Source organism: Rissa tridactyla, chromosome 2, assembly GCF_028500815.1.
Source record: "Rissa tridactyla isolate bRisTri1 chromosome 2, bRisTri1.patW.cur.20221130, whole genome shotgun sequence".
NCBI classification, from domain to species: Eukaryota; Metazoa; Chordata; class Aves; order Charadriiformes; family Laridae; genus Rissa; species Rissa tridactyla.
Window position 1 is genome coordinate 100,923,819 of NC_071467.1, and position 23,709 is coordinate 100,947,527.

Consider the following 23,709-nt stretch of genomic DNA (forward strand, 5'->3'; position numbering starts at 1 on the left):
CAAGGGTTAGAAAACTGCAACTGCAGGTGCATTGTTGCCTTAAGTTTCCCTAAGGGAAACCAGATTTTGTCCATATCGTTAGTGTGATAAAGAAATGTGATGAGGTGGGTTGCTCTCATTTCTCCTCATCAGAATAGCGGTTAACAAAATGATTTGGCAAACAGACTTTTATTTTATTTGGAGAACTGGAAGAAGCTGGAACCAGTCAAATAAATCTCTTTCCAATATAAACTGTAAGATCAATACGGCTGAAGCTGGAGCGTGGGCTGGATTGGTGCCATAGCGCAGGAACACAACAGCTTGGAGAACGGCCTCACTTGCCCTCATGCAGAAACCATCAGCGATGCCCATGTTTCAAGTGCTGGATTATGCACCCTGACCTACTTCATAAGCATTTACGTTTCCAGGTGTTTCTCCATTGCATGTTTTAGCAGTAAGAAGTCAAACACCGTTTGTTGAAGACCAGTCGCACACCTCCTCAGCCTAGTACTGAGGCGTTCTCTGTACTCACACAAGAGAGCCTCAGCTCTCACACAGGTTATATCTGAGCAAGCAGAACACTGGACTCCCCTCAGCTGAAAAAGCACTAAGGAACCTTCAAGCCAAAAAAAGGCTTCCTCAGCACATGATACAAACATAGGGATTGACTTTTGGTAAAAATAATAGGCATCTGAGGGAAACAAAGAAAAACAAGTACACAAACGCATCCAAAATCATCCAGGTAAGAACTGGGCCTCTCTATGGTTGGGAATTCTTGATACGAACTGCAAGCGACAGCTAGGACAGCAAGCCCGTAACCATTACATGAGAGGGTTGGTTCGGTGCCTGGTTTACTCCATAGCTGAGCATCCACTTTGCATACAGGTTGGCATGAACAGTAAAGCCAGCTGGCACCCACGCTTGATTTACCATGCAACCTTTCAGCAGATTCCTACGTAGTTTAGCTTTCAGGCCATTTTAAAGTGATCTCTTTCAATTCAGGTGTCAGGTGCCAAAATTTTGGCAAGGTCATAGTTCATCCACCTATAAAAAGGTTGTAATTACCAGTTCAGAGAGTGACTTAAATTAAAACTTGATTAGCTACGTAAAGCACTTCAGACTTCTGCAAATGAGTAAGATACATATGTGAGCTCTTGTCTAGTATAGCCAAGTGAGGTAGAAAGATGTTACAAAGCAACAAACAACTAATTTTTCTCACCTTTCTTTCAGATTTCACAGTGATTACAGAACTCCCAAATCTTGATAGTTCCTGTAAAATAACATTGCTTGGCATAATGCTGTTAGGTTTTTTTAAAGTGAGACTTTTTTATTTCTCTCAGTAGTTTGTTTTCTGGTCACTTACCTCAGGAGAAATCAGTACATACTGTGCCTGAAGAAGAAACAAAAAGAGAAAAGAAAAAGTCAGTGGCAAGAACCACACTAGGAGAGCAGAATCATAGAATTGTTCGGGTTGGAAGGGACCTTAAAGATCATCTAGTTCCAACCCCCCTGCCATGGCCAGGGATACCTCCCACTAGATGAGGTTGCTCAGAGCCCCATCCGGCCTGGCCTTAAAAACTTCCAGGGATGGGGCTTGCACCACCTCTCTGGGCAACCTGTTCCAGTGCCTCAGCACCCTCATGGTGAAGAACTTCTTCCTAATGTCGAGTCTGAATCGACCCATCTCTAGTTTTAATACATTCCCTCTAGTCCTACCGTTACCCGACATCCTAAAAAGTCCCTCACCAGCAATAACCCTGGCTCCTAAACAGCAAAGTAAATCAAGAACGAACAGGAGGAGCCAAGTCACACAGATTCAGAAACAGAAGTAAGCGTTCTGTTGTCTGAAACCAAGTCAGAATGCACTAGATATTTGTATTGGATGTAATTAATTAGCTGTCATTATGATGTCACGTCCTGATTTCAATTTTATGTTTTCTTACCCAGTCCTCGGGACAGGGAGATATCCATGATTTGCAGCGGCCTGTCACATTCCCTGAGGATGCCTGCTTTCCGTTGTAAATGTAAACGCGGCCAGCTGCCCCCCCAAACAGTATTGTGGTCATATCGTTAGTTCGCAGTGGGGATGTCACAATCATTTCATCTGCAAATGTTACAAGGATGACATTACACATCAGAAAGGAAATAATGCTAAAACAAAACATGAGAGAGTTGGCATTTACACACCTCTAGGTGCCCCAATTCCTATTAATGATGACAGTTAAAATGTTTCAATTTCTGGCTGAGTTGCCTGGGATTTTAGAGATGCCTCCCCACGAGGCATGATGGAACGCTGGAACAAGGTAACTGAGGGAAGCAGACTGTGTTTAGCACTTCATATGAATAGGCATGGGACCAGTCTCCCTGTTGCCAAAAGTAAAATATTGTACCTCTGATCTAGATTGCTCAAGCTTTACCTAGTCCATCATTATCCAGGTCACTTAAGTATATATCTCCTCCAAAGCGAGAAAACCTCCTGTCCCCGCTGAATGTGCTGAGCAAAGAGGGCCTGGTGCTGTCTGTCAGATCATATAGCAGAGCCTGTCCTGCCTGGTGCAGCACTGAGGATATAAATGAAATCCTAGACAGGCTATCTGGGGGAAAAAGAAAAAAAAAAAAAAAAAGAAGTAATAGAAGTTGAGCGTCAGACACAGGAATTCAGGTGTAATTCTTGCAATACACTGGCAGCAGGAAATACTGGCATTACGTAACATGGACAAAATTAATATAATTTATGAAACAAGATCAAATGTTATACGGCATTAACACTAATTAGCATTGAAACAATCTCTTAGCAATAGTACCAGGGGAAAAACGAATTCAAGTTAAAGACAGAGTTCTACATTTTGACTTTCCTAATTCCTTACTACCTACTGCCAGAGTAAGGACAAAATACTGTGTTGTTTTAATTCCAAGAAACATGCAGCCTACTAGCCAATCACTGCTACATAAATAATGCAAAGTAGTAATGCTGCTAAGCTAATTTTAAGGAAAGAAAAAAACCAATTGAAGTTGAGGCATAGTAGAGAGGACTCTACATGTAAGGTGCTTATAGGTGATTAGTGATTGTTTCTAATTTTTTCTTTAAATCAAGTGGCAGTGCAAAAGTCCCTTTTATAACTTTTAACTTTGTATCTGTCCTCTGGTCACACAGAAACACATGTCCCAAAGGAGAAGCAGTTTTCCATTTTCAGGACATACCTGTAGTAGGCGCACCCACCACCAGAACTGTCCTTGTGATCCCAGCCACAGACATCACACCACTGGCCAGAGACAAACCCATTCTGCCCATCGCCTGTTAGATTTTTAAAACACCTAATGTCATTTCTACAGAATGTCACTTCAAATTATTCATAAAGTCCCATAGTACAGAAGGAGCCCTACCTTGTCTCCAGTTACTGCAAACCAGTGCTTTGTGCTTGGTGGATTATACCCATACACCTTCCCAACACTCTGTCTGACATCCGATGAGAAGGGATCGCAGCTTGAATTACAGTGCAGAATATATTTGTATGCAATAACATATTTTCGTACATTCAGCTAGGATTGCTCCTCTTAAAATTTTTTCCCTTTTTAGTTTGGAATAATAGTGGCTGCAAAATTCTAGAAATCTATTTTAGTAATTTCCATGCTCGTTTTAACTAGTTACACAACATTTGGAGCACAGACTTGGCCTGTCTATCCACTTCTTTATCCCCCAATACATTTTTGGTTTTGGTTTGCTTTTAAAAATGTTATTTTGAAGTAAGTGCTATCTAGGTTATTTTAGGCGTGCTTAGCTGTCAGCATTTTTGTGCTGCCTCTCCCCCTCCCCAAGAAAACCCAAGAAATTCTTAAGTGTCTCTAAATAACAGACCCTCTCTACACAAAGTCTAAAGACCCCTCCTCTCTCTTTGTGAGGGAGGGTGAAGGGATAAAAATATGAATTTAATAAAAATATTCTAAGCAGGGCAAAGAGGAAACTTCCTGAAAAGCCGGAAGTCTAAGCTATTACAAATCTTAAACATTGTAGAAGTAGGGCAGAACGGAGGAGAGAGCAAGCTCGTATACAACACACCCAGCACAACTCTTCCACGTCGGGCTGCCAATCAGCAGTAATGTTATGTTCTCCAGCTGGCAGCTGTCAAGTGAAAATCCAAACCAAGCGTAGTCTTCTTCCCCCTTCACCATCCAGTTGGCATCCTGTACTGACAGAAGTCCTGACAGACCAGAAAAATATTAATTAAATTTTGGCGTACCCTGGCATAGAAAAATCCGTTATCACCCTACGACAACGAGTTTCTACAAGCAAAGTTACACCGTCCGCAATATGGCACCAGTTATTGCTAACATCGCTTGCTCAGTCTGCAACTGTACTGGCTGGTAAAAGCCTTTATTCAAGATCACCTGCTTCTAAATCGTTGCAATAGCTTACACAAAGTACATGAAGTCATCGGCCAAGCCTGCCCTAAGCTAGTGACTCCTTCGTAGGGACAGGGCAACACTGAAACTGTTTATCAGAACTTGCAATTCTTCAAGGGCAGGGGGCGGGGGAGCTTCAAATAATTCAAAAAAATTCTGGCTTTAATTAAAATAGTTCATTCTGTGTTTTGGTTTTGCAAAAATGTCAGTCAGCAGTGTTTTGAAACCTATTTTCCTTGTGGTTTCTAATTTTACATGAAGTAGAATAAACTACAAAAATAAAACCTTATTGGAAATCTCAATTACGTGATTCTGACAAAGCTGTGAATACCTGTGTATCCTGTCCAACCCCTATTAACTTTATTTAGCTCCATACGTGGCCCTTCCTCCCTCATTCACAACAATCCTCATCACCTGTACTCATTGCCTGCACTCACTTGTAGCATTCCTCTTTAGCCACTTGGAGGAGCACACAGAATGATAAAAATTCACCTTTTGATGTACATTTGCAAATTTCCAGGGAAAATTAGTGAGTCCGCCTTGGTAACACCAATACACACTTGCATCCATTGCTTTACCAAGGCTTTCAACGCTGTCTCCCACAATGCTCTTGTACCCAAGCTGGGACATTGCAGTCTGGATGGGTGGACAACTAGATGGCAAAATCCTGGTTGAGATGATCCCCCTCCACAGGGCAGCAGTTAGCGGGTTATACTGTGAATGCCTGTGACAAGTGGAGTGCCTTCAGGGATCTATCTTTAGATTCGTCCTGTTAAAAGACTTTTAGAAATGATTTGGAGAAGGCAATAACACGCCCTTTCACGAAGCTGGAGGATGACAAGAGACTGGGGGGCTATCTTGAGGGCAGTGCTACCATTCAGAGGGACCCAGACGGGCTGGAGGAACAAGGCTGACAGGAACCTCACAACATCCAGCGAAGACAAATGCAAAGCCGTGCCCCTGGAAGAGGAGATGCACTTGCAGAGATACAGGCTGGGGAGCAGCCGTGTGGAAAAGGCCTTGGAGATCCTGGTGGGCAGAGTGCTGAGCGTGAGGCTCTGACAGCAGAAGCGGCCAGCAGCACCCTCAGCTATATAAGCAGAAGCATGGCAAAGAGACTGAGAGAAGTGGTTGTTCCCCCTTTACTCCTCCCTAGACCATGCCTATAATACATTGTTTAGTTTTGGACCCCACAAAAGATGTGGACTCCAGGAAAGATGCCGATGAACTGGAGCAAATTTAGTAGAGGGCCCGCAAGATGGGCAGGGGCTGGAGCACTTGCACTATGAGCAGAGTCTGAGGGACCAGGACTTTTTCAGCCTGGAGAAGAGAAGGTTTTGAAATGACATAACAGCAGCCTGCCAGTACCTATAAGGAGGTTAACAAGCAGATAGAGCCAGGCTTTTCTCAGTGTAGTGGGGTACTCAATGCCTTCTGTGTCTCTGACTTCACTATGTGTGGTGGGAAGACAACAGACAGTGAGCATAAGCTGAAACAAGAGAGGTTCACACTGGCTGTAACAAGACATTTTTTTCCCCTACGAGGACAACAAAGAAGTCGAACAGCTGCCCAGGGTGGCCGTGCAATCGCTATCACGGGAGGATTTTAAGACCTGACTGGATAAAGTCCTAAGCAATCTGGTCTGACTTCATAGTTGTTCACTTATTGAGTAGGATACTGGACTAGACACCTCCTGAGATCCCTTCAAACTGGAATTATCCTATGATTAATTAGTAAGAAATGAACAGTCACATAAAATATGGGATGGCTAATTTACTCAACAAATATTACCTCGGTCACTCCTGTTGAAATAAGAGTAAAATGCAACCACAAATCCTCGCTGCTGCCCACCACCAGGTGCATATGGAGACCCCACAACCAGATCAGCATTTCCATCCCCGTCAACATCAGCTGCCAGGAGGGACCAACCAAGATTACAGTAGGAATACTGCAATAAAGAGTTAGTTTAAGCCTGAAATAGAACTGAAACCACCAATTATATAACAAAATAGAGCAATTTACTTCCAAAGAGCTAATTTTGTCTCTTTCTGATCAAATTACCCTCCCGCTCCCTGACTTCAATTTTGTTCTCTTTGGGGTTTTTTTTGAGGGCTATGCACTTTTCTGTTCACCCTGCTGCCTCCTCTGAACTGCAGTACAAATGTCTTTCCCACATACAACCAACCTAGGCAAGCACCTGCTTGCACCATCCCCATCAGTCTAATTCCCCTTGCAATTAGAAGTTTGATTTAAACCTTCTTTTTTTTTAAGCCCATCAGCCCCTTTCCCCTTTATCCCACCTCCGTGTTGTGTACCCCCGTGTGAGCCTAATCAATATACCTCACAAGTTATGGTAACGTTTGGTTGAGATGCCAAGCCTCTTCCCTCAGTACCAAAATAGACGTACACGGCACCCTAAACAGCAGAAAAAGCAAATACAGCATGAAAGCATCTGCATGTCAGCACCGATTATGAAATCCAAGACAGCACAAGGAGTGAGACAGGTCTGCAAGAGCAATTAATACAACTGCATTTTTCCTACCGGAGCCTTCTCATAATACTGTCTTTTCCACGCCAAACCTAAGAATACCCATGCTGTAATGGGTACTGTTATAACCAGGCAACAAAACGGAGAAGTACAGAGAAGTACGTTTTCATCATACTGTGGGTAAGGCGCAAGGACAGTACACTGTATATTTACATTTCTTATGCACACATTCAGATGGCTCAAATTTTGTTCATTATTATTTAATGCAATGGCACACAGTGCCAGGCACAACAGATGCATGCAATTTTCCAAGTTAGTAGGTCTACATAAAAGCACTTAAATTCCTATTTAGGCAGCTGAGTTACTATCTGAAATTCTGAAGAGTTGTAAGCTTAATGGATGTGGTTTAAACCAAAACATTTTGCCTCTCAGTTTGTGTGGGGTAAAAATAATCACGAACCATTACATGGGCTTATCTGGTAAGCTGCAAGTCATTAGCCTCTGTAACTTGATTATTTTAGCAAGCGTGTCTGTGTTCATATCATATTTTAGATATTGTCTGTTGGCCTGTGACAGCAGGTGACAAGGCTCACAGACCCATGAGGTCCATTTCAGACTCTCTGTTCCTAAATAAAAAGGGTACAGTTGTATTTCATGAATGCCCCCTTACATTGCCAGCACATCAGTCCTGCAAAGTTGCAAACTAATTTGGACTTCTAATGTGCAAAAAGACCGCTGAAAGAGAAATGCAGATAGCTGTCACTGCTCTACTCAATGTACTCACAAAGGTTATAAACATTCGTGTTTAAATTACAATGTCACTTTGGGCAACAACAGAAATTCTCTCTCTTATTTCATTGTTCAAGAATATACGTATCAATAAAAATGTTCTGTTTGGAGGGAAAAAACACAACAAACCCACGTGTGTGGCTTACTTTGTAAGTAAGAAACTGAGATCCCACAGAAGGCGCTCCAATTGCCAGATCTGGCACTCCATCCTCATTGAAGTCCAGGACTGCCAAGGCAGAACCAAATCTTCCTGAAGGCTAAAAGAAGAGGGATTGCTCTCATGAAAGTAACAGATGTTTTCGAGACAAAACCATCAAAACCTCACGCACATTTGCAATCACAGCACAGGGAAGAATCGGAAACGGAGATGACAAAAACCTATCCCAACAATTTTTAAGATTTTTCTTAGTGTCACTTTTCTCCCAAGTAGGAACTGTCACACTAATACACTAACTGGGAGTCAACTGTTCTGTTTGAGGAAGTGGAAGTGTTAAAATATAAGATAACTGAACACAACATTGCGCTGCTTTGCTATTTCTTCTTCTGAGCCTAGTGCTCCATTGATGTTAAGCTTATCATCTTTCCTGTTAACATCATTACAGGCGTGAACCACTGAAACACTGCAAGAAGACAGCAGCTGTTACTCCCCAGTTTATAACCAAAGAGATTAAAAGGAAATGTATCTCATCTCTCTCTATTCTCTTCTTTGTGAAAAAAGTTATTTTCTACAGAGGATCATCCTTATTATTTATACTTATTTGATCCTGCTTCTCAGTTACAAGCCAGTCCCCATCATATCAAATCATAGTCCTCTCTATTTTTAAAATAACGTGTACTCTTAGTAAAGACAAACAGTGGTTTTATGAGAAGTTATCAATTCATGAAAAAATGTAGCTTCAAAGGAATTGGAACTTATATCAAATTAATAATTTTAGATGAAAAAGGAAGGGGGAAATCACAATATTTTCTTAAATGCAGAGACTTGAATGAGCTATACTGTGACTTACAGAGACACTACCTCAGTTTTATTCAAGGGCAAATTATGTTCTAATACACACTTATCTGTCACAGCAATAAACGTGAACCTACAGATCACCATTGCTTTAATTGTTCCTGTGACTTAAATAACTGCTATTTTTCTTGAAAAGCATACAACATCCTTTTACCAGGAGGGCTATTTCAGGAATGATCCTCATACATATTAATGATACTGTTGCTCAGTCAAAATTTACCACATTTTCAAGCCAAAAAAATTAAGTGACAAACATCTGACTTGACCCCTCACCTGATGACCCTGCAGTACTTGGTCAGCTTTCCCATCCAGATCCATGTCCTCTGGTGGCAAACCTGACTGGTTGCCATAGATCACATAGACCCGTCCTATCTGAACACGGCCCAGTGTGCTGTACCCTGGTGCTCCAACCACCAGATCTTCATATCCATCCTGGTTTAAGTCAGCTGGAATCATCGCCCTGTACAGCAAGGGAGTCAACAAAATCGTAGCATTAGCTTCCAGACTACCACAACATTAGCAGAAAATACTTTTACTTCTTTCAGGTAAACCAAGACCAGTCTTGCCCCATCTATTTTTTGTAAAAATCCACACAGCATTTTTCATGCTTGCATATGACACAGAATACAAAAGATGAAATTCACTATCCTTTTAACTGAACCTCTGATTTAATTGATGAACTTAACAGTAGATAAGCAAAGGGATCACATGTGTCAGTAACATGTTGGCACTTAGAGAGGAACGTGCAGAGAAAAGAACTAACTGCTGTTAACTTGGCTGATGTGAAGTAAACTCAAGAATTAAATCTTCAATTTTTAAGTCAGAAGAAATAAAGCAAGATGAGCAGCAATTAAATTTATTTTATTACTCTTCTCTGTTGCAGGTCAAGCTAGAATCTCTCTGACACGGAGAGAGAATATGCCTTTTTCTGTGTCCTGAATCTGTCTTTGAACTCCCTACTAGTCTTGTAGCGTTTCCAAGAACACTCACTAGGCACCAACAGTGATCAATTCGGGACAGAGAATTAATTCTGCGCCAACATCAACCAATAACCAAAAAAGGGTAATAGCATTCCTCTACTGTTCAGATCTAGAGCCTGAGTTGGTTCTAATTTTAGTTCCTTCCATTCTGAGCTTGATCACACACAGAGCACTGAGATCCTCCAGTAAGGAGAGAATGTAAAAAAAATTACAAGACAACCCTTTCAAAGAAAGAGGTTATCTGACTAGAATTCACATCTGAATGGAAATTTTGCTCTTGATACAGTTCTATTCAGTACCAACATAGAGAGGCTTATGCTAACATCTGAGAGAAAGGTCTTATGGGTTAAATTATTGTTCTGGCCAGACAATATAAGCCATTCAGTCAGATTGGTACCAGTAATTGACTTGGACTGTCACTTTTAAAAAGTTTCCAAAGAATAAACATTAAAATTTTGGTGGGTACTCAAAATTTACAAATACTAGAAGGGAGGTGGGAGGGAAAAAATTACCAACCATCCAAGTCTAGCATAGGGTGAAGTCAGAAAATACGAAGCTGCTGGCTTAGAGATGTACTTAGAAGACTTCTGATCTGCAGCTGCTAACACTCTCCAGACTTTGGTTGCAAAAGCACGGTTTATTAAGCGGAGGGAATTCTGAAATAAAAATAACAGAGACACAAGAATGGTTAAAACACATGCTGAAACTCTAGAACATTATGGAGCACCTGAAAAACCAAGTCACCAACTGTAGAAATCACCACATCGATCTAAGTGGACTTTGACTCAGGTCATAAGCACCATTTTAGAAAGAGACAAAAATCTGTATGCTCTAAATGGAGCATTGCTAATTGTTCACTGCTGTGCTTTGTTGGGACTTCTTAACCCCCAAAAGTAATCATATGATTCTGAAAAACATAAATACTAAAGCGTAAATACTAAAAATATATTTTGTCATTTTTGGCACTGCAAGATGTGTTCTAACTTCACTATACAATGAGCAAAGTGTAAAAATTTAATATTTACAATGAACATATAAATATATAGATTAACAATGGCGCTGGAATCTCCACGAAGTGAAGTCAGAGGCTACTGTTAACATCCAGAGACCCTGCTCCATCATGCAGCATTTCAGACAGAAATTAAAACAATTTTATGCAGACCTGAATTTTACCCGACACATCTGTCACTTCTCACTTACTGTTGCCCAAGATTCTATGTTGAAGTTAACTCCTCTCTCTGTATAATTTATATTCTTTTCAAGCGTTTTTGTAAGCAAAGAAGTTGTATTCTTGTGACGTTCATGTTTCGATTGTTTGTTTCTGCTAAAATAAAGAAGACAGCAATAACAATTAATATAACCGAATTAATAACCTGAGTATTCTTATGACAAAGCTCAGAGAAGCAAACATACTGCATGCAATCAGGTGGTCATTTCTCCCATGTGTAAATGGAGTTCTCAAGAGATACAGTTAAGCTGGTTTCTCCTGAGGTGTCTGCTAGAGGAATACATACACTTGCGCTCCGAACAGCTGAGTTCCATATTTCTGTACATAAATCAGGAGACAATTTACCTATGGTACGGGTAAACATGAATCAGTAGTTTCATGATTAGTGGGACAGAGAGTGACAACCAAATAAAGTGTGAAAATTTAGCACTTCACATGCTAGGTAAGTATTCTTGTCCTTAGGCTGGATATGAAGTCTACTTATTCATGTTAAGAGAATATCAAATTCACACACAAAAAGATAAACGAAAAGATCTCAAAGTTTCAATAGCTCACTGTCCACAGGAAGGCTCTCCTTTCATCAGTAAATCTTTGAACCTTCAGAGCCATACTTACACATAGTTGTCCTTGTGCTCCCTTGTGCAATTTATAAACAGAGGGTTCTCAGGCAGGAAGCAGCCACTAAAGAAATAAGCAGAATGCATTTTAAAGCAACGGAAGCAAAACTAAAAATACAACTTTTATCCTTAGTGATATCCTGTTAGAAGTCAGGAGTTTTCTCAAGAATCCCTGCTTATTCAAAATCAGAGCATCATTATAATCCTTAGAAACCCTTTTGATATTTACTTTAATGACCTTGATTAGGTTCTATATGAATCTCTCATGTCTTCATATAACTCTTCAAGGAAATTTACTGTAATGTGTTCTGCTAATTCTGTTAATCTAAAACACTTTTAATGAAAGTGCCATTCTGGAACAAAGAACACAACAGATTATGTGATACTGTATTTTAAACATAATTTCCGAAAATAGCTGCAGTGATATTTTCCATATAAATGGATGGAATAATTGCCAATGTTGGTCTTATAAAGTTATTTACAGTAAGGTTACACTTGTAACAGAGCAGTACAAGGCTAGAACTCACGATATTCTTATGATATTCTGAGTACCAGCCCGAGGTTCCAACGCTAGATTATATACTCTTACTCTTTCTAATCCTATTTGCCTTAAGTGTCTGAAGACAATATCTGACGTCCCCTAGGAAGGGACATCTTTGCTGGCTGATGACAGCAGGCAGAAGGTGCAGGCATAGCCACAGCTCAGACTGCCAGGCCCAGGCAGAACCTCAGGGCACAGCTATACAACATTTAAGCAGGCCCTCAAGTATGCCTTAAAGAACGCCCCAAATTTTCCCTGTCAAGTATCAGCTGGGCATGCCAGGGCCTTGCCTTGGGAAAGGAGCGTGAACATGTAACAAGTGCAAACTCAAGGCCTGTGTAATCCTGTGCACCCGGGTAAAAGACAGCCACAGAAATCCCTTGTCCAAGTGAGGATTCAAAGCTCAGCACCTCTTCTAGGAAAGAGCCTGCCTAAGAAGAACAATTAAATGGGTGTCAGAACTTGACTACTGTGTTTCATATTGCAGGAAACATGCTATACCTGGTTCCATTCTCTAGCATATGGCTCGTCAGCTCAAAAATATTGTTTGTCCAGAACGCCATGTCATCCACTCCTCCGAGGAAATACTCATGGAACTTCTCCACCAGAAATGGAGATTTACTAGCATATGCTGGAAAAAGCTGAGACAAGCAACATACTTAGTAAGATGGACTACATTGTCTTCATGCTGTATGTTCATTTTCATAAAGAAAACAGAAAACCAACCTTGGCAACAGCAAGCCTTTCTCCATGCCTGAAAAAAAAAATAATCTTCAGAAATAAATTTGCTTCATTAAATAATATTTAATTATTTAAGAAGTTCTTTTCAAGGTTTACGTATGGTAAATACTATGCAAGTTATTACATTTACTTGTTGGTTGTTACTACATTTTAAAACTGTAATGTGAGAAGTAATGATATTAACTTTATTGATGCCCTTACTTATAGGGATTCACAGTGTTTGTAAATGCCGCGCAAATACTGGTAATTAACTGAAATAAAGGATACAGCTAGGCTGTTTTAAGATATTCAAAGCAGACATTGCCAGATATCAAAAGTCTCTTGAATTATTCTTGGACTTGAAAGGATCTACATGAAGTGTAGGCAGGCCACCTATTTAGGTATGTACACTACTCCTTTGGTACACGAAAATTATATTGTTAACATGCCACAACACAACGGTACTTGAAGACACAGCTGTTCTCAAATAAATAAGCATAAATACCTTAAATGTATACATGTGTTAAATAGCTAAGATGCTGAATCTGTGACATAATAATGAATTTAACAGTCACTAAGCAGTCCAAATTTGTATTCTAGCCATTAAAAAAATTCAGGTGTTTTATGATTTTGGGGTCTAGTAGGGAGTCTATTTTGCTGGCCTCAATGCATAAGGCATTTCAAATAGGATTATCATAGTTTTCCTACATATGTTTCACTTATGAAAACCCAGACAAAGCTACTCAGCTTACAGTTCAAGAAACAGCAGGTAAGTACAGTCAGTAATTGTGCTTTCAGTTATGATCTCTCTTCCATAAAATTCCTTATAGATAGCTGCTAGGTCTTTGACAGGCACATACCTAAAAACAAGACAACGGTATTATAACAAGTGATTTTGCACTTCACCTGATAAAAGATTACAGTTTCTGTAATAACAACAGCCTGCTTTAAAATACTCTAAAAGTCAAAATACTACAGAGGTCGTGAAGATTTACAAATGCCAGAAAGACCAGGATTGCAGGTGCAGTTGCTTTCTGCACAACACTCTTCTCTTGTTTAGGTTCAAAGTCAGAAACCCATAGAACCATCCCCCTATGGCTACTCCTGGTGGAGTTTCTTTACTCCCCACACTGGTTCCCTGGCTTGATGATCACATAATCTCAAGGATGCCCTCCAACTCTCTGCTGTGCCAAATCTACTCCAAGCCAAACAGACATTTCCCACAGCTGTGCCAAAGTTTTATTAATGAACTGTGCCTTCTACACCTAGATGAACTACATTCTACCTAAACAAAACAACTCAAATGACCTACCTTATCAGCAGAAAAAAAAGCGAGTTTTTTATTTCACTCAAAAACTGTGACAAAAAATTGTGTAAATCTAAAACTGCTTCTCCTTTTTATGCTTTTAAAACCTGTCTGAATCCCACCGCATCTATGACCATAAACATCCTCAACTTCCAAAACTTTAAATGGAAATCTAAGTGAGATTTAGTTAACTAATTGCTAGGACATTCCAGCAAATCTTTTTCACTGGTTATTTTATATATAATTACTTATAATTCCCTTCAGATATAAATAATTTAATCTTTCTTGCTGTGCTCCTATACGTAAAATTCTTTTTTCTTCTGCCCTTCCAGTTTTTCATGTCAGGGAACGGTTAATATGCGTATAAGGAATACCAAACTCAGAAAAATTCCAATAGCCACAAGGGTTTCTTTTGAAAGAAAGATAAAGGATAGCATTTTGTTAAAACACAGTGCGTATGCAGAGTAAGCAGAAATAATTATTAAAGAAGGTAACGTCATTATCTTACCAATTCGATGCCAGATAACTGAAGTCCAGCTCAAACTGACTCAGTACATCTCCTCCTGCAGATGGAAGAATGAAAAAAGACCCACAAAGCCCAACAAACCAAACTCGTTAAGTATTTATCATGGATAACAGGGCAGATGAAGCTACGTATGCCTACATTATCTATGTTTACATGGTAGATCCTCCAGCTATATATTTAGAATACATAAATGGTTCACCTGAAAGCATGCTGCATATTTTATACTCCCAGAGAAAAAGAATAATTTAAAATTTAAAAACACAGTAGTGACTCCATTTAAACTTTAGCATCCCTCAGCCTGTGTTTCGGTTTTAATGCAAGCATCCATATGCCCTGTCACATCTCCTGAAACACGGAGCATGACGACAGGTATAGCAGGGCTTTGCAAGCTATAGGGGAGACTGAGAATACAGCATCCATATGACGCATTCTTGGCTCCTGCATTCCACAGGGTAAGAGCCAGAATCACCTACTGTGGTTTTGAAGGGGACTAGTTATTCCAAGAGAAGGATCTACAATCAGCAAACAGAAGCATTACCAAAATCGCCAACATTGTGAGCTTCTGAGTATGAACCATGAAAATCAATCTGGAGAAAGAGAAAAACAAGAGAACTGTCCATTTATTTTACTCATCCTTCCATGCAAACATATGAGCAGAAACAAATTGTCCAAGCAGCACTGAACTTTACAGGTCCCAAACCTGACCAGCTTCGTTCTTATGGAGTTTGTGACATTACATCTCTCTGAAAATCTTCCAGAAACAGGGCTCCGGCTTTTCTCTTCCCTCCCCATCAGAGTCCAAAGCTAAGCTATCAATTCCAACAAATACAGTTATATCAATAAATAAAATAATACAGGCTTACTTCTCCCATGGCCTTTAGAAATCCTTGGTCGATGCCCAGGCTATGCCAGCTAACGTCTGCCACCATATGTGAAGCAATTCCAAACAGGAAAGCCACCAGCTTCTCTGTAGCCTACACAACAACAATCCACTTGTAGTAGCATCATAATTTTACTCCAGTCTTTAAGAAGAAATAAGCATTTTATGTAAGTGCATTATACAAGGATATAGGTTAGAAACCCTTACAATCCAAGAAGTTAGCCTGACAAAGCATTCGCCACTTATTCCTTGACGCTGAAGTTACTTTTTGTGACTTGAGAAGCTTTAAGCACTTCATACAGCCCAAGACCAAAGAATTACATGGCTGACACCAGGACAACTTGTGTATTTCCAAGTTACACATGTACTAAGGTCTTTTTCTGGACTGGGGACAAACACTTCCACTTCCAGTGAGTGAAACCCCCTCTGCCACCATTGGTGTTGTGCAGGCACACAGAGGAGAGAAAGACGTTTCTGTGCAAGTGCTGTTCACTGTAAAAGTACCTGATTAAAGCCCAGATATGAAATTACTCATCTTATTCTGACAAACAGAAAAGTTATTTGGAATAAATTTATCAGCAACAGAAATTTCATTCCTCCAGAAAACACTTCTCTGCACTGAATCATTGTAGTTCCAGAGGTCTTTTAAAAACCTGTAACTGAATCATAGTTTTTGATTGATTTGTACTTCCCGAGGGCTAATAGTTCACAAGATCAGTATTACACACAGCCAGTCAAAAGGCAGGCAGACTTGTTCAGGTTTTAAAGAGTGCGTGCTCCCAAATGCTGCTCCACGTGTATGATTTTCCCGAGCAGGGACAGAACGGCAAATTCTCCAGTAAGGAAAAGAAATAAATATTACTCTTAAAACCATTCTCACTTTTGACTATGTGTTTTTCCTCTCCTCTTATGTAGCTCATATACCATAAAAAAAGAGCAAATCAGGACTAAGCCCAAGATTTCACAAGTGAGCATTCTAAAATATGCCTGGTTTTCAAGTGGCAAACGCTCAATCAGATCTGGCAATAATGCAAGACCACCACATTTGAAAGTCTGGACCTATGAAATTTATCATAAGCACCAGACCACATTGAAGATAACTGATAGACTTTATGTGGAAACCACAACTTTTTTGTTTGGTAAAGATGTAAACAGGATTTCAAATTTTCCTGTATCAGCAGAGTCTTTAATTTAAAAACGTTTATTTTTTCTTCCCAAAGGATGAAATTGCAACAACAAATGAAGGTGAAGAAAACAGGAGAACACAAAGTCAAAAGTTAATGAAATTCTCTTACCTCTTCCCAAGGCTGAGGATAATTCCTTGCGATGTACTGAATACTTGCACTGAGAAACGGTGACCAGTGAGTGTCCTCAGACACATCATGGAATTTTCCTATTGCAATAAAATCATATCAGTACTTGATTTATTCTTTGGGGAAGAAAAGAAAAAAAAAAAAGAAAAGAAGAAAAATAAAAGGTTTCCTCCATGAAAAAAACCATAGACTTTTGTTCAATTTCATATCATACAGATGATACATTTTGCAATCCACTTATATGAGGAGCCAAATGAGACTTATTTTTATATGATTTATACTGTCAGAAGAGATACTAGATTTACCTTTTATGATTTTGGTTTGAAGCATCTGAAAATTTTGTGCCTGCTCCCTTTCTCTGTGCATGTGAGTATGTACAGTACAATGAAAAAACTGACTCCCAAGTGTCTCCCAAGTGTAGAGGATAAAGACAGCTGACAGAGAAGCTGTTGACTAAATGGATGCATCAAATTGCACGGCAGAAAAGCTGATGGGTGTGTCAGCCAACTCAAAATATCATGCTTTGGGACAGGTATCAGTTTCCACAGGGCAGAGGAGGGGTATGTCATCATCATCATTAATTTCAACAGAATGGCAAACTTGCCAAGATACAGTCAGTGTAGGAGAAGGAGGACAGAGGAAAGCAGGAAAAATCAGGTTTTCCTTTGATGCATCAATTATTACTCTCACTTGGATTTTTGCAGAAGAGATTATGTAGGATCTAACAGTGACCTTGCCTAAAAATTTCTACATAAAGCCAAGGGCAAAGTGATGCTGATGTGACAAGACCAAGCAGCACAATATTAAATCCTCTAACGGGGAAAAAGTAGGCAGAAGATAGATTGTTCTGACCATCAATGCACTTGAAGGAAGAAGCACGGCCAGCAGGTCGAGGGATGGGATTCTGCCCCTCTACTCCACTCTCGTGAGACCCCACCTGGAGTACTGCATCCAGCTCTGGAGTCCCCACCACAAGTAGGACATGGACCTGTTGGAGCGGGTCCAGAGGAGGGCCACAAAGATGGTCTGAGGGCTGGAACACCTCTGCTATGAGGACAGGCTGAGAGAGTTGGGGCTGTTCAGCCTGGAGAAGAGAAGGCTCCGGGGAGACCTTAGAGCAGCCTTCCAGTACCTAACGGGGGCCTACAGGAAGGATGGGGAGGGACTCTTCATCAGGGAATGTAGTGATAGGACGAGGGGTAATGGCCTCAAACTACCCAAAGAGGGTAGATTTAGATTGGATATCAGGAAGAAGTTCTTTACTGTGAGGGTGGTGAGACACTGGAACAGGTTGCCCAGGGAGGCTGTGGATGCCCCATCCCTGGAAGTGTTCAAGGCCAGGCTGGATGGGGCTTTGAGCAGCCTGGTCTAGTGGGAGGTGTCTCTGCCCAGGGCAGGGGGTTGGAGCTAGATGATCTTTAAGGTCCCTTCCAACCCGAACCATTCTATGATTCACACAGAACCGTGAAACTGCAGAAGGTGAAGGTATATTAAATGCTGAAACCAAAAGAGCAGACCTTGTGGGTGACTCAGTCACCTCTTGGCCTTTTGACATTGTACAGTGCAGATGAACTAGATAACAGAAGGACCAAAATTACATGTTCACAAAGTAGACCTCTACATCTAAGTTTGTCTCCCACCTGGAAAGGATGGCTTTGTTCTTGATCTAGAGATACACCATTAAAACAGCTCACATCTGCTCACATTAACAAAGGAAACTGCTGACAAGTGGCCCAAGTATAAACCAAGGCAAGATGGACCCCAACTTCAGTGAAGGAAAGTTACTTTCTAAAACATTTTCAATTGTATTATTTTCTTATAAAGTTGCACAAAAAGGTTCAAAATACTAACAAAAATGGTGGATGTTTTTGCAGGAAGGTATTTTTGGCCATACCTCTTTTCTTACAACATAACTATTTTCAACCCTACTAAATTTTATAGGATTTTCACATTAAAAAAAAAAAAAGTTGTTACCATATTAGACTTATATAGCTTTTCTTACCACTTTTACAGATTGAAGGATAAAAGGCATCAGGATAAACACTCCCAGCCTGAAATGCATCTTGGTGGTTTAGTAATAACTGGAAAAGAATGGGGAAAAAGGCATCAGAATGCTATTGCACAACACAAAAACATGGTTTACTGCCAATATCGAAGATAAAACTTAAATATCCAGCAAGATACAAATATTATCTTGGTAAAATACATTATTTTAGTGTTGTCATCATCCCCCTGCCCACCTCACACAAATCCTTGTAAGCAAAACTAAACTACTCAGTATATACCATAATTTGAAAGGCAATTTAGGAACGTATTCATATGATATAATTTAGGTGCTGGTGATGTCACCTTCTGAAGGTGCCTTCCTCCTCTTGCACTAAACACAAAACCTGGGCTGCTAAATTCCATCCTCTGAATCACAGCATAGCTGTCTACAGCAGACAATGTGAATACTTCTCTTGAGTGATCTCCTACTTTGATAACAGATCAAGTTATATAAAATGGTCTTCGTTACATTGTCCCTAAAGGATATTAAAATGTTTTAAGCACAAAACACGTATGTGTTTGCTTTCTGTGTTTATGAAAACTGTCCACATGCCTGCAGTGCTCTGCTGCTCTGCGCTCTCTGTTGTATGAAAGAAAAAGCTATCCGCACGAATCAGAAATTGGTTAAATTATATATGTGGTGGACTAAATTCAAAACCTTGCTGTCATTTTGCTGTCTTTATGTTTATTAAATCTCCTTTCCAAAAGTCCTCTACTGATTCTCCTAATACAAAATACTCACAGAGCATATGGCTTAAGAAGATGGGAAAACATGCAGGAAACCACACACACTGTTATATACAATATTATAATTGCTACATATTTGTAATAGTATTCAGAAGAAGTCAAATGATTTTCAAGAAAAAAGGTAAAAATACAGTCTAGGCACAATATTTACACACATATTACTGAGAATAAATATTAAAGAACAGAAAGGCAAGAAGACAGAGAGAAAAACAGTGAGAAGAAAGGTGTACACAATTAAGTGATAATATGCTTCCTACCTGTCTATAATTAACATTCCCTTCACGCTTAATGAAAAATTCCAGAGCTCTATGTGCTGAAAAACAACATATTGAAGTATTGATTTATAGGTACTGTGGCCAGGCCCGTGTTTTGTTAGAAGCATTATCAGAACCAGCATACACCACATTATCATATCTAAGCCAAGTGGCACAGGTGCACGAAACATGATTTCTCAAAAAATTCTGTACCTGTGAGAGGGTGTGTTCTTCTCACCTAGGCAGCTAATAAGGAAATGCTGTTTCTGTGGCACATCTGGGCACTGAGGTCTCATCAGTCTCTCTCCGAGCCCCAGCTCCCAAGTTTGACCAACAAAGCTGAAATTGCTCTGAGTCCAGAACTGAGTCCAGAGCTACAGCAGTGGACTGATACAATCACACCCAGTACGTACAGAGTACGGGTCATAAAGTTCTAGCTGTAAGGGACCCACCTGAATTGTATTTTAAGTTTCACTGCACTGTTGCCCTTAACATTGAAAAAGGCATCTCAGGAATCAATGCGGATGTTTAACAGTTTGATTAATTTTTAACATTTATGAAAACCAACGGAAATCTAAAGTCGGCAAGGTAAATAATACTATTTATTCACGGAATAGGCAGATGTTCTTATTGCCAAAATATTTATTGAGCAAACATAACAAGAGAATGAAACCGACTGACATCACTTTTCTTCAATGAAGTGTCCTTCTAATTAATGTTAGATGCCAGGAATAATCTATTAACACTATTCTAAAAATACACAACATTGCCTCCAATATTATTCAGTGGAAATTGTATGCATGCGTTAATGTCTTGCCTTCCCACACAAAGTTTTACTCCTCGCTTGAAGTTATTTACAAACTAAGACTGATCAAGATAACACAGAATATGCTGAATTTAATTTTATCCTTACCAAATAAATCCCATCACACACTCCCTCCTCGTTCCGGAGTAAGATCTAGACAAAACTTGTGGGGTTTGAACAATTTTTCACTTTGAATTTTACCCACTGCTCTAAACTATCCTATACAAGTATGTTAAGATACCTTAAGGATCAATCTTGCACCAAAACAGGAATAACTTAAAAATAATAATTAAAAAAAGTCTACCATTTTGAGGCTCAGACATTTCAACACACACCTCCCCTTGCTGTGGGGGAGAGTCTCAGTTTGGTAGTTTGCTTTTTCTGTCTCTCCCCCCCCCCCCCGCCCTCCTCCTCCCCGTGACTTCTCTCATTACTCATCTGGGACCAGGTCCTACAAGTTCACCTTTACAAGGCATTTCGTGATGGATCCCCACGGGTCTGACAGGAGCCCCCGGAGGGAAAAAGCCTCCCTACTCAGACCCATGTCCAGCACTGAGGCCATGGCAAGTAGGACACGGCACAGCTCTGCCGAGCACACTGAACATGAGCAACATTTTGAACAGGCAGAGCTTTTCACCGTTTTAAAAGTACTTTCAGAAGTCTGTCCAGGATAGACTTTGGTGCTGGTTTTGAGTCAGAGGAGTTCCCTTCTACAGTTTGCTTTTTTTTTTTTTCCTGGAATACTCAGTGTTGGGATTTGGCAATAACTTTCAGTATCTTACCATCATGGACTTTTATTTGCACATTAATAAAAGCACTGATTTTAGCAGCATCAGAGCTGATCCCAATTTAATTTGCAGACAAACGGACAAAATTTGTTGGAAACTATGATGCAGTAGTTCAGCGTACACACTAGTCCTCAGACAACCAAGGTCTTTAAATTATATAAATGCAGGTGTTCTGCAACATGATTCCTTGATAAGGAAAAAATCTGCTTTGGGACAGATCCATAAGGTCTTATTTATCTTTGTAGATTTCTTGCAAATACACTCTGTTCTGCCAAATCAGTTATTTCACGTTTTCAGAAGCTCATACTCAGTAATTAGAGCCCTGAGCTTGCAAAGATGTATGCACTTGCCTAACCTCAGGCAGAGTGACTTCTCCTACCGATTACTACAGCTTTCTTGACATATCATTAGGAAAAGCAAACAGTTCCAGGATGCTGACCAAGGGGTGCAACACTTGGTAAGGGACCGTACTGCCAGTCTCAAATGAATGCCATGAATAATCCCAGCCTTTAACTTGTTCAGAGTTGCATGTATTCAGTACTTAGTCTGAGAAGATTACCTCAATAGAGACAACATCATACGCTTCACTATCTGAGCAACAGATTTAGAATCAGAAACAGAACAACAAATAATTAAAACTGTCAATTTATTATGAGTAAACGTTTCAGAATAACCTCATGCTACTCATGAGTGTTCTTGCGAGAACTACAGCAGAAACTAGATTTTAAAAATAACACATGCAAACAAGAAATTCAAACCAGAAATATTTCCCCACTTGGATGTTCACTCAGTTCTCTCCTTCATTCTCTACAAATCTAGGCTGTTCAGGCTACAGATAACAACCTACCTGGAAGAGACACAGAACAAAATTTTCATTATGTCAGTCGTAGAAACCAACACATTCTAGCATTTTTTCTATCTTGTACAGGTATGGTAAAAGTAATACACAATTATTTGAAAACAGAGCTACCACAAATGATCCGTGTTATTCTCTAGTTTAAATATAACAATCCTACAAATTGCGTAAAGTATTCCTCTCCTTTCTCCAAACCAAACCCAGTCTGCCTAAGACTCAGACACAAACATTCCAGTTACATAATGCCTGTTTTAGAAGACGGAAAAATACGCAACCAAGTTGATTCAAGCATTTTGCTTATAAAAACAGCAAAGTTTCAAACTCCAAAACCAAACTACTCATCTATCCACTGTGTTATTCACATTTTTTTAAATTATATAGAATGCTAATTGCTTTAGCATTATTTCCTCCCTTTGCTTTCCAGCCGAATCTGAACTTACTTCTCTTGCCAAGCAACTCAAAAGACATGAAAATTCATTCTGAACATGACTTACCTATTTCAACATGCGTTGAAATTCCACATGGGATACATCTTTGACAGAAATGGTACAGTATAACCAGTAAAACAGACCAAATCTTCAACCCAGCCATGATGCTTGCTGGAACTCTGATTTTCAGAAGCCTGGAGCAGTAGCACTGTGACCTTTGAAATGTAGGTTACGGAGCATGCCTCTTCTTTCAGACATATTGCTGACACAGCAAGTAAACAAGTGCTGTATTTGAAAGACTATTTTACAACAATGATTTTCTTCACCTCGTAAAAAAAAAAGAAATAACCTGTAGGTGTTCTCCCCTCTTGAATTCTGTAGTATCTCTGGGGTTTGGGCAGCGTAACTGCCACCACCGCACAGCAGCAGTGAAGTTTCTGTAAACACAGAAAAGCAGGGCAGAGAAGAGCATCCTCCCACAGCTCGTCCAGCTCATGATGCAGTTGCCTTACAACAGCTACGTCACATTTCACAAAAATTAAAGTCAGTTGCCAAAGCAGCCTTAGTAGAAAATCACAACCTCCTGAGTTGCATGCAATACAAATTCTTAAGTTTTGGTGAGCTGATAGGGCATTGCACACATACATTTGGGTCTTATGATCCACACTGAAAGCCCAATGGATATATACAGGGGGAAATCACGAAAGTACGCCTGCCACACATATTGCTATGAACTTCAGTCTAAGCACGCTGCGGCTACCAGCCATCCTCCATCCAACCCTGGCCTGGCCACCATGCCAGCCTGCTGCCCAGCCTGTGGGCATGGGCTGGCACACCGGGCAGGGGCTTCGCATCGTCCTCCTGCCGGAGACCAACCGAAGCCGCCATGGGATCTGGTGGCCACAGGCGAGGGCTCACTGGCCCAGCACGACCACAGGCGCCCGCGGGCCGGTGCACCTGGAGGCAAGTCCCCCCTCTCCCTCCGGTGGGGGGATCTCGACGGGG

The 23,709-nt window shown here is 40.3% G+C and overlaps 1 protein-coding gene across 3 annotated transcripts in view; it reads right to left on the reverse strand.

Moving 5' to 3' along the window:
* Positions 1-23,562, reverse strand: part of GPLD1 (glycosylphosphatidylinositol specific phospholipase D1) — a 26,396-nt gene extending 2,834 nt beyond the window's left edge. The window contains exons 1-25 of one of the 3 annotated variants that reach the window (XM_054190637.1): positions 22,771-23,562; positions 19,831-19,886; positions 18,783-18,861; positions 16,763-16,860; positions 15,451-15,561; positions 15,126-15,174; positions 14,570-14,624; positions 13,508-13,615; positions 12,762-12,789; positions 12,537-12,676; positions 11,493-11,558; positions 10,850-10,973; positions 10,166-10,305; positions 8,943-9,129; positions 7,804-7,914; positions 6,721-6,795; positions 6,172-6,328; positions 4,037-4,178; positions 3,364-3,463; positions 3,181-3,274; positions 2,397-2,573; positions 1,923-2,083; positions 1,343-1,369; positions 1,199-1,249; positions 5-1,023 (exon numbers count right to left, since the gene is read on the reverse strand). In XM_054190637.1, coding sequence (XP_054046612.1) covers positions 1,009-1,023; positions 1,199-1,249; positions 1,343-1,369; positions 1,923-2,083; positions 2,397-2,573; positions 3,181-3,274; positions 3,364-3,463; positions 4,037-4,178; positions 6,172-6,328; positions 6,721-6,795; positions 7,804-7,914; positions 8,943-9,129; positions 10,166-10,305; positions 10,850-10,973; positions 11,493-11,558; positions 12,537-12,676; positions 12,762-12,789; positions 13,508-13,615; positions 14,570-14,624; positions 15,126-15,174; positions 15,451-15,561; positions 16,763-16,860; positions 18,783-18,861; positions 19,831-19,886; positions 22,771-22,867 — 2,448 coding nt within the window. In that variant the 5' untranslated portion in view covers positions 22,868-23,562 and the 3' untranslated portion in view covers positions 5-1,008. Of the gene's footprint in view, positions 1-4; positions 1,024-1,198; positions 1,250-1,342; positions 1,370-1,922; positions 2,084-2,396; positions 2,574-3,180; positions 3,275-3,363; positions 3,464-4,036; positions 4,179-6,171; positions 6,329-6,720; positions 6,796-7,803; positions 7,915-8,942; positions 9,130-10,165; positions 10,306-10,849; positions 10,974-11,492; positions 11,559-12,536; positions 12,677-12,761; positions 12,790-13,507; positions 13,616-14,569; positions 14,625-15,125; positions 15,175-15,450; positions 15,562-16,762; positions 16,861-18,782; positions 18,862-19,830; positions 19,887-22,770 lie in introns of those variants that run through there. The other 2 variants (XM_054190636.1, XM_054190638.1) reach the window with 2 other exon arrangements.
* Between the last annotated feature and the right edge of the window lie 147 nt (positions 23,563-23,709).